Source organism: Xiphias gladius, chromosome 14, assembly GCF_016859285.1.
Source record: "Xiphias gladius isolate SHS-SW01 ecotype Sanya breed wild chromosome 14, ASM1685928v1, whole genome shotgun sequence".
Classification (NCBI taxonomy): domain Eukaryota; kingdom Metazoa; phylum Chordata; class Actinopteri; order Istiophoriformes; family Xiphiidae; genus Xiphias; species Xiphias gladius.
In genome coordinates, this window is record NC_053413.1 from 12,702,352 (window position 1) to 12,716,064 (window position 13,713).

Sequence of the window (13,713 nt, forward strand, 5' to 3'; positions counted from 1 at the left end):
GTGGGCATGCGCACCTCGGCATACCAGGGCGACCGGATCACATCATGTAAGCCACTGACCACCAAGGGCCAAAGCAGGACGACCATGTCGGGGGCCCCAGGCTCCTCGGGGTGACCTATGACTGCGCCAGCAACTACAGAAATCTCCCTTAACACACACTTACACACTTACAAACACTCACATCACGTTACATTAAGGACCTATAGAAAATGTAGAGCATCACACATTGCCCCCGAAACACTCACCAGCATCACATTTGCCTGCATAACTTACAATATACATCTAAACTGGCAGCCCCGGGTCAAATTTTACTTTATTGCCAGTATGCTGATCACACTGGAACTGGTTCAACCAAAAACACGAAACAGCTGGTAAACCGCAGTTGCAAGACCATGTAGCACTAACAGTGCATAACTTATATACTGTGCAAGACAGCCAGGCACAGCTGGAAACCCATTCGGTTACCCTGCCACCTAAGACCCACAGGGACCGCCAAAAGTCCCAGGTTCACTGCAAGTCTGTTGGTTTTTGGTAATATGATCAACTGAAAATTCGTTAGGGAACTCGCACCACTAAAGCACAATGCGGGCCGTGCTTTTTTTAATTCATAATATAACCCTGTCTTTTAGAGGGGCCCCGTGTCTGCATGTAGTTTTAAGACCTTAATTGTTGTTCACATAGCATATATTCCTAAATAAAGTTTTATTTAATCAAAGTAGTAGTTTTTATTGTCTGGACATAGTACGTCTTCATAAAAACAGCAGTGTCAATTTGCCAACATTAACTGACACACAGTAAACCTGAGGTTCATGTACAGTCTGGTGTGTGCATTGTACACGATGGAAACGCTGAGGTGACAGAGTGCATGGGAGTGGAAGGTGTGGGGGTTAATAGTGGCCAAGTAGCAAACATGTACCCTGGGGCCCCCTAATAGGTTAATCATGCCAGGCCAGGAAGTCCAGTAAATACACAACATGAATTCATATGGCTACTGTATCATATAAATATTCAGTAAAGTGCCTATTTCTCCGTACTCACAAAGTCTGAAAACTCCAGCATCGTTTTATCCCTGAAACTCTGTCTGACTGTGATCTTACACCAGGAACTGAAGCTTCATATTTACAACCAGCCTCTCAACAGGGAACTGAATCAGCATCACATGTGGATCCTTATCCCAACGTCAGCATCATATAATTACCTCCTGTCTCTTAGGGACTTAGGGTAGCATCACATTTGACTCCCTGACCACACATTAAGATCTAAAAATCAACCCCAACAATACATCCACTCTATTTACTAAGAAAAAAAAAACATATTCCAGCAACAATCCTCAATTGTCTTCTGATTCAGATTACTGCAGGTCCGCAGTATCAACCTCACACTTCACTGATGGGATTAAGAGGAGGGTAGCGTTAATGAGCAGTCAACCAGGCTTGCAGCTATAGTCAGATCCATACATATGAGTCCAGAGCCCACACAGCAAGGTTACCACGTCAGAAGTTGCATAAAGGCTCCAGCTGGGTGCCTCTTTCATGACAAGACCCGCATCCCTTCAAAGGATGACTGTGATCTGAACTAATCCTCTCTCATTCACAAACACCAATATAAATGCACGTACACACAAAGGTGTTTGAAATACTGTGATCTAAATAAGAAAAGTAGTCGTCCATAAAGACTGAAGTGGGCAGGGGTTACTATTCTCTAACTGAGGGGTTTGTCAGCTTCACCCTGCTGTTCTTTAAATGACAAAAAAAAAGCCCTCTTTAGATGATGCTGTGTCATCAAGTATAATTGTTTCCGTCCTCTCATCCTGTCACTCCCTCTCCTGAGGCCACAGATAGTCTCTTATAAATGGAATCAAATCTGTACCAAGGGGGCATCTTCTTGTGATCACCCTGGCCTAAGCAAAAATTTAATGCAGATGAGAAAGCACTCTATTTATAGGCTATGATGAATCCTTCTATAAATACTGTCAGTGTTCTTGTGGACCCATGGACCTGTTACCTTAGTAATACCTTAATCAATAAAAATCAGGGCCAGCTAGGACACTGTGGTCATGTCCTCAGTATTTTTTTTTTCTGGGTGGGAGCAATACTTGTTGTATTAAGGACAACTGTATTGTCAGACTGATGCATTTCAGCTTGTGGCTGTCATCAAGGTCATCAGGTTATTTATGTTTTTAAGTGTTGTATGATGACCTTGACTAAGGCTTTATGCTGACGTTGGCAATGAGAAGTCGTCGGATCACCAGCATTCTGAAAGACCATGAATGTCTCCACCAAATTTCATGGCAATTCACCCAATAGTTCAGACGTTTCATTCTGAACAAAAAACGTCTTTTTGCTGGTGGCGCTAGAAGAAAAGTCAGGGGATCACCAAGTCATTAAGACCATCCTCTGGGGACCACGAATGTCTGTACTAAGTTTCATGCCAATCCATCCAATTGTTGTTGAGATATTCAATTTGGACCAAACTGAGACAACAACTGACTGACACTAACATGCCAAGAGCTACACTGCAAGTGTGGTTAAAAATGCACATGGTCAGTATTTAGTTGGCCGATTACAGTAAATTTCCTTATATTTATATTTTACAACTGCTTGCCAGCACAATACATAAATGAGAGATTCACTATTTCTCCACCAGAATGGCTTTTTTGAGAAATATTTACAAAAATCACAATCAAACACATCAATTAAGTAAAATATTAAAATTCCAATAATCATAACATATTTAGAGACTTCCATGTTTGTGTCTCGTCAGATTTTATTTGTGGCTGGGGGGGTGCATTGGGGGGCTTGGATTCAGGACCTCAGCATTTCTAAAATCCTGACTACTGCCATGCAAACAATACATATGTATTTTACATACGGGGTTAATTTAAAGGCAGTAAATGAAAAGTTTATTTTGTCCTTTTAATCAATGTACAGTGGTAGAGAACAAAATAGCAGGGACAGCTGGCAATATAATACAATAAAACAGTCCTGCAATAATGACTGTCTACAGTATGTGGAGCTTATGCTAAAGGTCAGGTCAGTAGATGGGGTCAGAGTCTTCATTTAAACATAAGGCTGGGCTTTAGGATGTTGTAGTAGATTACATAATGTTGTCAGGTGGGCCTGTTTCTTTGTCCACCTCATCTATTTAAGAACTCTACATGTTTTGTTTACTCATTGTTTATAGCTATTACATAACAAACCAGTAGCTCATAAAGATAGGCCTAATAAAATAGGGCACAGGGGACATTTAAAAAAAAAAATATATATATATAAGTGTTATTATTTTTTAAATTAGTTGATATGTTGGGAGGATGGGGTTGAACTGAGGTTGTGCACTAAACCTGAAAGGAGGTGGTTTAAATACATATCTGGCCGTAGTTTGAGAGGGAAGAGTGAGTCAGTTGGTGCTGTCCAGGTGAAGGGATCAGCTCTGAAATCAGACTGAGGTAAGGTCAGCCTCCAGCCTCTCTCTCCTCTCCATCTCCGCGTGGACTAGGCCTCATGGCCGCCCGTTACAACATGACAGCTTCAACTTAATCCTCATTAAGTACTGTAACAATACAGGAAGTAGCTGCTGCAGTCACGATTAGACGGGCTCACTATTTGGCAGGAAATGGTCCCTCTCAGCTACGTCCAAGGCACCTAGAGCGTCCCAAAACTTTTCACTTTATTCTCACTGATCTTCCCCCTTTAGTGTCGATAGTTTCTCGGCAGCAGTGGGCGTTAGGAAATAAGGGAGGGGAGGATAAAATATGGTAATCTGACGAAATTATGTTCTGTGTTCTAACGTTTATATAAACTAAAAGACTGGATGAGCTCTCGGTGGGGTCTCCATTGAACACCGAAGTATATGATCGGCTGCGTAACGTCACGTTCATACATGATCATACAGGACAATTATGTTTGAAATTTCAAAATAATATGTTTTCTGAATGTGAATCAAGACAAGTACCAATTGAACTTGTTATCCGGCCGCGTGTTTACTTTCATATTTCAACAATTATTTTGTCAAGGTCTGGTCTAATATGCTGGATATTTGTATTCAAAGCGTCTTTTTAGCTGATATAGCAGCAAAAAGTGCGTGTGTTTAATCATTTTTGTAAATTTGAATAATTTAATTGTCTTTCAAGTAATTTATGTTTTCTTAGATTGGCAAACTTCCAACTGACTGTTGGAAAAAAAAATACTCCTACATATTTCAATATAGGGCAAATTAATGGCATATTAAGCAGAATAATTAATGTTTTAAGATATGTAATTGTACTCTGATTCAGCAAACTAGTACAGACAATTGTAATTAACGTTGCTTCCACAAAGTCCAGATAATATCCTATTAAGACCGTTTATTTCAATGTGTGGCCTATTTTATTAGTGTTTTAAACATCTTTTGATTTTTGGACATTTATATTGACCTGTAAATAATTCCCAGTCCTGTTCTAACGTACGTGCAATTGTTTGTACAATCTGTACATTGTACAACTAGTGTATTGGATTACTGCCCTCATTTCATAATCAGATTACATTGATGTAGTTACATGTAATCGATGTAATAAAAAATGGTAAAAGAGTCACTGTAGTTTGTCTCCCTCTGTGGCGGGACCCTTGCAGGCTGGCTGCTCACTGAAGAGTAAACCTGAAGAGTACAGACAAATATAATGACTGATCTGTGAATAATCTTTGGCCCGATGGATTATCCTTCGTTTGAACTGTAACCAACTGGCTTTCTATCTCACATATTAAGGTTTAAATGAGATGTGACATACTGTATGCCACATCCCTTCCTGAGATATTTCCCACTCAGCAGTTTCTCTAAACATTTCTCTGTATCCCATTCACTCATATGACAGTAATCCCTGCAATTTTTAAAAGCTTGGAACAACCTCTCAGACAGCTGGATTTCAGCACTTATTATCTGAATCATGAGACCTTTCGATGACCTTTTTCCATAGCAGATGACCCGATCCTCATCTCTCTCACGATCTTGATGGCCTTGGCATTGGACAAAAGTTTTGTCATCTCCTCCAAAGTTTACTCAGTTGTGTGTGTGACTAGTTGTAGTGACACATTTTTGCTGTTGTGTTGGTTATGTACTCAAGCGTGTTGAATGTGAACTGAAACAATGGCAATTCAGACTCATCACACTCGGTCTTCTGATAACAATACACAGTGTTGTGTCTTTTTTGAGGAGACAATCATTAGTCAAGCATAAATAACACAGACACCACCATGCAGGGTGCATATTAAACCCAGGAGTTTCATTCTGACAAACTCGTGGATGTTAATTAGCAGCAGATGATTAAATTTTCCAGTTATCATTTCAGCCTGTTATTGACAACTGCCAACTAAAGCTTTAACCCCTCAAACTTTTGAAGAGGGCAGGCTACAATTTTAATCTGAGCTCTTATGGTTGAATTTCATCTTTTAATATAAAATTTTTATTTTTTGGCGTTAAGGGACCAATGTCAGTATGTCTGTTTTTAAGTTTTAGCGTTATATCTATATATCGTGCAAACTTTACATTTTTTGTTGACCGTTTTTGAATGAATGCTGTGAAGCTTCAGATTTTTGGATGTACTGTGTGTATTCTTCCCTACTGTTAAAGGTATTCACTGGTTTCCATTAATTTCTGTATGCCATAAAAATAACATGCAGACATTTGAAACGTGATTGAGTTATACAATCCTTCACTGTGTGGTAATGCAGTGTAAGTGCCAACTGATCTGAAAAATCTGCTCTGCATTATGCTAACACAATAAAGTAAATGTCACAAATCAATACAGACTTCACAGTGACAACTTCAGCAAGTATCAACAGTCTCTTTGCAGATTTCCGTTATGTAAGGGAAAGAAATGAAAACAGAAGGGAAAAAATATATTCAAACAAACATCTGGTAGGGTAATTTAATGTCAGCACTTTGATTTTATCGTCATTGTTTCATTTCAAAACAGTTATGAATGGTGAGAAGCAGTGACATAAAGTCCCTGCAGCACACAGAGCATCTGCACCTCTCTATATTCATTGCTTAGCTTCAATCTCTTTGCATGAGGTATCTCATAGCTTTGGTACGTCAAATTTTAAAGGCCCATTCAATATGAATAATCTAGTCATTCTACTTTTTAATTTTTATTCATAAAAAGTCATAAATGTGTTGAAGTTACGCATAGTTAAAATAACGAGGAAAACAACAAATTAAACATTCAACTTCAACATTCAACACACTGTAAAATTGCAATAAAATAAATGGCATCCATTTTTATTGCAGCAAATACTTTGCAAATGACAAAACTCAGTAGTTTATTTTGAAATAATAAAAACTGAGTACAGAAATCTGTATAACAAATGTCTTTACTAGATCAAACTAAAATGTACCTTTCCTACATCAGCATAAGTAAATTGACAGTCCTACGAGTTAATAACAACAATGGCAAAGAACAAATGTATCTGCTATAATGAAAAGAAACATTAAATAAGTTATTTAAATACAGATTTATACTGCCATCATCTGGAAGAAATTAGTAAAACAGGAACAGAGAAAAATAGTTGTAAAAAAAAATAATTATTCCAAAAGGCTTAGATGGAAAAGATAAAAATGTAGGTTTCATCATGAAACAACATATGTGCAAACAGGTAACAGTCAATTTTATTTAGTAGAAATATTACTATTATCACTAGTTTCTTGACTCCAGGCAAAATGTGCACAGCATATAAACACACACCACAGTGAGAGTGAAATGGTAAAAATCTAAAGGGAATTACAGTCAGGCAGCAAGTTGACTGAATTGCAATGTCAACACATTACCCAAATACTTTTTTGATGCATCACAGTAACATAACATGTTTAAAGTTCACTTCTCTTACCTTCAGAACATTAATACACACTACTGGATGCCAGGCAAGCCAATGAATGCATTTATATAAAATGGCTGGCTGGTTTCAAGGTCTGCTAAGTCTAATATAATTTTAAATTGTCATCGATCTCAGCTCAGCATGAATGTTCACATTTGTTCCTCTTCGGTGAATAAACCACATGTGCAGCTGAACCACCAAAAACATATCAAATATATCACTACACTACAATAAGATCTTCACAGATATATAGTATACCATATATCCAAATGTATCCTTACTAATACTGTGTATCGGAACTGGCCAAACACTGCTTTGAAAAGACAGACTTTGAGTTCATGCACAACAACAGACTGAGTCCCTGACTGACTTATCTTAAAATCTATGTGTTCTCCCAGAATCTTTATTTTACTTCATCCAAAATAAAAATACCTCCTTGCTTGTCATGCAGGACAGACTTAAGAGGTAAGCTAAATGAGTGGGAAAAATCTAAAGAATTTCAAAGGAAAAGTTTGACATTTTCAGATATATATATATATATATTGATGAGAAGGTGGATCCCACTCTATAGCCGTTTCCCCTCTTCGAGTCTTTATGATAAGGTAAGTTAGCTGTCTGCTGACGGAAGCTTCATATTTCCTATACATGAGAAATGAGAGTGGTATCAATTTTCTCATTTAACTCAGCATGAAAGCAAAGGAGTGTGTTTCCCAAAATGCTGAACTTTCCCTTTAATTTTTCATTTGTTTTAGAGCTGGTAGAAAAAAAGTTATTACAACCATTCCACAGTGTGCCAGTGTAATAAAAGTTGGCCCATAATACATTATGTTTTCCCAAATATTTAAATGATTTAAAATCCAGTCATAATGCCCCAAAATGAGTGAAGGAATGCTCTGAATGGAAGTCTGCCAAATGACACAGTGCAGTATGCCCTCTTTTTCTAATTTAGTTTTCCTGACTTCCTATCATCTTACCCTTCTATCAGGTGTTTCTCCTTTTTTCTGCTTTTTTTCCCCGTCATTATTTTCCTGCAATTGCTCTCGTGTGTCTCCTCTTCCCTGTCGCATTGCGATGTTGTTCTCAGAGGAGGCTGGCCAGGCTGGTCGTAGGTCCATTCTGAGGCTGAAACTGCACAGGGGGGAGGCCGTCTGTCCACTGCAACACAAGACATTACAACATTACTCTCTTTCAAAATCCAAGCAGGGTGGATTGACCTGCTGTTTGTAGGCTGGCTAACTGATATTATGCTTACACTGATGAGGTTGTGCTCAGGGAGGCTGCAGGCTGCGATGTGGTCCTGCAGGAGCTGCTGGGAAAAGTTCTGGTGCATCTGAGCTGCCTCGTGGGCATCCATGGTGTTTCCACAAGCCTTGTTCAGATCTGCTTGGTAAAAGAGCGTTGTGAATACTGATGACCACAGCAGCAGTTTTATGTTTAACGGTTCTGGACCATAACGTCAGGTCCACCCTTGAATATTCTTAGGTGTATAAATATATTGCAGTGTGATTAAGTGTTTCCACTGTCTACTTCTAATTCAGTTGCGGCTACATTGCTCTGCGGTGTATTATTATTACAACTGGATGATAGATGAGCATCGCTACTTCCTCTGCAGGAAGTCTCTCCCAGCACGATTACTGAATATTGGTGCACAATGGCTAGTTGGATTTAGCTGAACCGCCTCCGCTGAACTGGCCAACCATAAAAAGTGACATTAATCTTTTGAATAGCTAAATTGTAATGGCATATACGTTTTTTTTTCTTCTGTTGTAGAAATATATCCAGGTAATGTTATGGTGTGTTTGTGTGGCTGATAAAAAGCTAAAACATAAAACAATAACATGGGCCAAAAAACCCAAGTTACATCACCAGGAGCTGCTTTGCCCTGCTAGTAACTTGACAGTGACTGGCAGTGTCAGCAGGTGCCATCATCAGACCAAGAAAATCCACTGGTACACAACAAAAATCTAAATCGGATAGGCAGACTGCATTTAAATTTACTGCACAGCACATGTATATATTCTGGGTTGAAGCCACTGCATTTTGGGACACTCCATGAGTGTTCCACTTGCGCCCCCATCAGGCCAAAATATAAACATATCTTCCAATAGGCAGACTGCAATGAAAGTTGTGAATTTCACCCCTGGGATCGATTAATTATTATCTTATTAAAATTTGTGGGATGTAATGAACAGTTCAGCTTGCAAAGGCAAGCACAGGTAAGGTTGTGGTCTTTCTTGTCTTAACATATTTTGGATAAATATGTCGTGTACCGTACCTTTGAGAAGTGCAGAGGACCACAGCTGCACAGACATGTCCGGGATCTTGCTGGCAAGCTGCATTGCAGGAACCACCATATTGTTACTTTCCTGGAGAAAATATGGAACCAGACATGTAGTCAAGATCACATCTACAGTGCTAAGACATGGGTACTACTGCGTGTGGTGTAATGGATAGTATATTTCGTGATTTGTGAACTCACCCTGTGGTTGCCCAGGACAAAGAAGATGTGGCCCAGTAGGACTAGTGAGCAAGCAGTCAGCCTATTTAGATCCTCAGCATTAGACATCTTCAGGGTCTCCCTTAGAAATCTTCTGTTGATGAAAGTTTGCATTTAAAACTTTCGTATTCTAAACTTAGGCGCAGAACATCAACACTTGTAAACTTTACATTGCTCATAGGCAGTAATTGTCTTACTTGGCTTCGTTGTAACGTCCCTGGAAGAAAGACAGGAGCCCTCTGATGTAAAAGGCTGCAGCCCGTAGACAATGAGAGCTGGAGAAGTCAAAGTTACATTATTTCAAAATCCTGCCAAAAAACAGTTAACAAACTTATATGATGTGATACTGTCTCTATAGTTACCTGACAGGAAAGTTGTGATCTGGGTTAATCCTCTCCAGAAGGCTGTACAGCTGTTGATTCAAAAAAATAAGTTAGAATCAAAGTAAAGGAAAAACATATACATGTACATTTGTAAATGTTTAACTGCTGGGGGAAGGAAATGGCTTTCTGACCTCTTGATGTCTGTTGCCTTCCCGGATATAGACACTGGCCAGGTTGGTCACAATGAACGTCCACAACTCCTGGTGTGTTGTCATCTAACAGAAGGAAAAAAAAAGAAAGAGAGACACTGACAACATTGAGTCATCTACACCTCACACAGCCGAGGGTTTTAAACCCCAAACTATTCCTTTTTTGAAATGACAAAGAAATGTTATATTTATCGCTGTCACATGATCGCCTTGTGTCTTCGAAAATGTTTTACGGCACCAATAAAAATCCAATTTTTAGTAGATTAAAGTCAACATATTTTGATGTTCTACTGGGCTTCAGTGGTCTGGATAAACCCAAAGGGTGGCAGACAGAGGCGACAGTGATGATATGAAACTCACCTGTAGAGCAGCAGTGAACTGAGCCTCAGCGTTATCCATGCAGTTCACCGAGATACAGTAGAGGCCCTGAGACAGAAACAGGAAACAGACGTGAATGTTTCATATTATCTGGGACAGATGTATCTTGTCGACAGTGAACAGTTGTACTTTACAACAAAACCATAAAAAAACTGAATTGTTCAAACAACAAGTTAACAGCATTTGGCTACATACTTCAGTGGAATGAAGAGGTGATTATTGACTTTTGATAAAGGCTCCTACAGAGTAATGCGTTATTGCCATTCTGACAGCTGTATCTTGTCTCATTTGTTTTATCATAAGACAGCTTGTGTTGTCTTTTCTTGTGGACCTACCAGCAGTGTATGAAGCTGGGCAGCATGACTGGTAAATAACCTGGGAGACTGCTGGCAAAGCTGACAAACCTGAGAAATCTAAACACAGACAAAGACCATCACAATCTTAAACGAGACAGACAACCTGCAGAGTACACTGCTGTTATGGAATCGCTGCTTCTGTTCACAATCAGCAACTGTCTGGAGACAAGCAGATTTTCCTTCACAGCTGATGACTCACCTCTTGTAAAGCTGTGGCCTTGTGTCCGGTGACGAGCCGGCACATGATGATATGCTCCAGCAGGATGACTTGGAACGTGGACAGGATGGGACTGCTGTCCAGCACTTTGAACACATACAGACGGATCGGAGTTGATTCAACATCACGGACATCGAGGGGGAAATCATCAACGAGAGTATTCCAACAAACTTACTCTTCAGCTTCTCCAGCTGCATGAGAGCTTTGTCTGTGTACTTTTGTGCCTTCTCCAAATATCCCGCTTGCATGGAGTGCATCACCGTCACCTTTTTTGTATTAAGAAAAAAACAAACAAAACAAACAAAACAAAAACAAGACATATCCTGTTGCAGTTACACAACATAGAATATTACGCTCTTTTCAGAATGCACGCATGTGACAAAATCTCACCAGGTACACGAGCACACACATGTGCTCTTTGGGCAGCCAGTGGAAGAGAGCTGCTGGATTAGTGGGAAGGATCTCATCATCATGAAGAGTGGAGATGGTCTGGATACACTGCTGAAGCTGCTTCAGACATGGCTTCACACTCTTTACCTGAACCCAACATATAGATAAATGCGTGCCTGGCATTGGCATGATATTGGTTGCGAATACTGAGACATATCAATGCGGCTGTACCTGTCCAGCATCCAGGTAGTGTGTAACCTGCAGCACGAGGAAGAAAACTCTGAGGGACTCCTTCTGAATGGGGTTTCCCTGCCAGTTCTCCACAATGGTCCCGCACAGCGTCAGCAGAGGATGCACCTCGCTCAGCTTCCGCTCCATCAGCAGCAGCTGGAGGGCCACAGATGCATATGTAGTTTACAGAATTGCATGGTAAGAAAACAACACAAATAATATGTAAACTGCCTTTAATTAGCAGAGAATTATTTAAGCTTACCATTCCTTTACTTAATAAGAACAGAGCTCTGTAGGAAGAAGAAAAGAACATCAAAGTTAATGTGAGATAATAAGCAATAAATATGTGCAACATTTCTCTGTAACACATACAACTTTTTGTCATCATTGCTCGACGTATGTGCAATACTAAACTTCACGTAAGCAATGTGCAATATTATTCTATGTAGAGACATGCAATAGTACACCTCATGTAAATACACTTATGAAGTACATTTTTTTTTCCTCTCTTAACTATGTTTGATACGTACCCTTGTCTATATCCTGCTGCTGCTGTAATGATGCAAATTTTCCCCCCATGGGATTAATAAAATGTCATCCTAGCTTATCTTAAAATACAGATCAATATAAAACACCCCAGTGTGATCTTTTTACCGTGTGTACTCTGATCCCATGACTCTTGCATACTCTGCTCCGACTCCGAGGAGGTCACAGGCAGATACCAAGTCCTTTTCTAGTGCATGTAATTGCTGAGAAAGAGAGAACATCAGACACATAAATGCTCCAAAAGAATTTACCAACTATGAATACGTTTGTAATGCATGATATTTTCTTACTGCCAGCTGAAAAAGCAGTCTGCAGTGCCAGTAGGGAGTTTGCTGAGAGATCTGGATGGCCTTCCGCAACACCGGCTTGGCCGAGTCCACAAGGTTCTTGAAAACAGAAGCCAGCAGGTGAGTTACAATGAGCAAAACAACCAAGCTACTCTTGCAGTTAAGTTATACCCTAATGAAACATTATACTATATATAAATATAGCTATATAAGTCTCCCAACCACTACTTTTCACATTCCATTATTATTACGGGATGACTGGATGCACCTACCTGTTGACAGTAGAACTCTGATAGAATACTTGCTGCTTCAAACTTGACATCTTCAAATTGAGATATCTGACATAAATCATTAAGGAGTTTTTTTTTCTCTCTCGCCCCATCACCAGGAGGGTTAATGCCAAGATAGATCCTGAACCAAAACATGTACATGCATATAACTTCATATCATTCAGAAAAAGGATACTTGCTGTGATATGAACCACTGTGGGGAAAATAAGAAAAATAAACATTAAAGTCAGCATCACAGTGGGCATCGATTTTGACAGTGAGCTTGTGCAATGAATAAAAAAAAAGCATTACACACTGAACGTGTTTCAAATGTTCATCTTTTTCAGTGATTCATTGTACCACAGCCCGGTTATCAGACGCTGTGGCTGCTGCTGCTCACCGCTTTCTCCAGGTGAGTCTGGGCCAGCTCGCTGTTCTTTGTGTGGCGGTACAGCACTGAGCCCAGCTGCAGGTGAGTCCGGGCCTCGACCCTCGGGGGCGGCTTGAACTGAAACACCGCCTGCAGACAGTGGACGCACAGGCGAATCTTCGGGGGACTAGACGTACGGAAATGTTCTGCAAAGCCCAACAGGGCCAGGTACCAGGGCTCCGGGGCCTCTGTGCTCGCTGCCATCTGGAGCTATCCGAGGACAGAACAACAACAAAATATAACCGTTTACCGCTGGACCGACGGCCTCCCGTGTATTTTCTGCCTCAGTCATTTGCATGAATCTGAACGCTAGTGCCGAGCTAGCCAGAAGAAGAAGAACTTCCGGTTCTTGTTTTCAAAATAAGACCATATGCGTAACAGTTAGAAGAACATAACATAGGTTATTGTAGTGAAATGACAGCAACAAAAATTAAGTATTTAAGACTACCCATCACAAAAAAGACATTTCGCTAAAACCTACTTGACATAGTTCACCGCGGGAATATTATAGATTACTAAAATGCCTCCTTTACTTTGAAGGGAGAGGCGTCAAAATAAAACTTTCCCTTAATGTCTGCTCGGTTATCTTCAATTTAACGGACATTCGCGAAGTGGTGTACTCTTCTTGATACGAAACATGGGCAACTCCGTTTGCATCCCTACACTAGTCATGGCTATGGCAATGCAAAAGAAAAGCTATGAAATCGTTCTCTTGAGGTAAAAAAAAAAAAAAAA

The 13,713-nt window shown here is 39.9% G+C and overlaps 1 protein-coding gene across 2 annotated transcripts; it reads right to left on the minus strand.

Moving 5' to 3' along the window:
• Nucleotides 1-5,898: 5,898 nt before the first annotated feature.
• mau2 (MAU2 sister chromatid cohesion factor) lies at nucleotides 5,899-13,695 on the minus strand. Of its 2 annotated transcripts, XR_005708758.1 has the most exons (20): nucleotides 12,949-13,695; nucleotides 12,745-12,762; nucleotides 12,552-12,617; nucleotides 12,283-12,378; nucleotides 12,101-12,195; nucleotides 11,709-11,736; nucleotides 11,447-11,602; nucleotides 11,216-11,362; nucleotides 11,001-11,091; nucleotides 10,808-10,911; nucleotides 10,588-10,665; nucleotides 10,235-10,300; nucleotides 9,857-9,940; nucleotides 9,705-9,754; nucleotides 9,540-9,617; nucleotides 9,325-9,436; nucleotides 9,121-9,211; nucleotides 8,098-8,225; nucleotides 7,820-8,000; nucleotides 5,899-7,484 (listed from the first exon to the last, which is right to left on the minus strand). XR_005708758.1 is itself a non-coding variant. In XM_040143688.1 (19 exons), the coding sequence occupies exons 1-19, from the start codon at nucleotides 13,180-13,182 to the stop codon at nucleotides 7,926-7,928; spliced, it is 1,797 nt and encodes a 598-aa protein (XP_039999622.1). In that variant the 5' UTR covers nucleotides 13,183-13,695; the 3' UTR covers nucleotides 5,899-7,925. The 2 variants fall into 2 exon arrangements, 1 of the variants encoding a protein (XP_039999622.1); XM_040143688.1 differs by having other exon boundaries at nucleotides 5,899-8,000.
• Between the last annotated feature and the right edge of the window lie 18 nt (nucleotides 13,696-13,713).

What these genes read in the sequence shown, in the direction of transcription:
- mau2 (XM_040143688.1), bottom strand. Translation starts at nt 13,182, where the DNA reads ATGGCAGCGAGCACAGAGGCCCCGGAGCCCTGGTACCTGGCCCTGTTG. An exon ending in TCTTATTAAGTAAAGGAATG is followed by an intron (nt 11,603 to 11,708) that starts GTAAGCTTAAAT and finishes GTGGCCCTCCAG; the next exon opens with CTGCTGCTGATGGAGCGGAA. An exon ending in GCAGCTGGAGAAGCTGAAGA is followed by an intron (nt 10,912 to 11,000) that starts GTAAGTTTGTTG and finishes ATGTGTTCAAAG; the next exon opens with TGCTGGACAGCAGTCCCATC.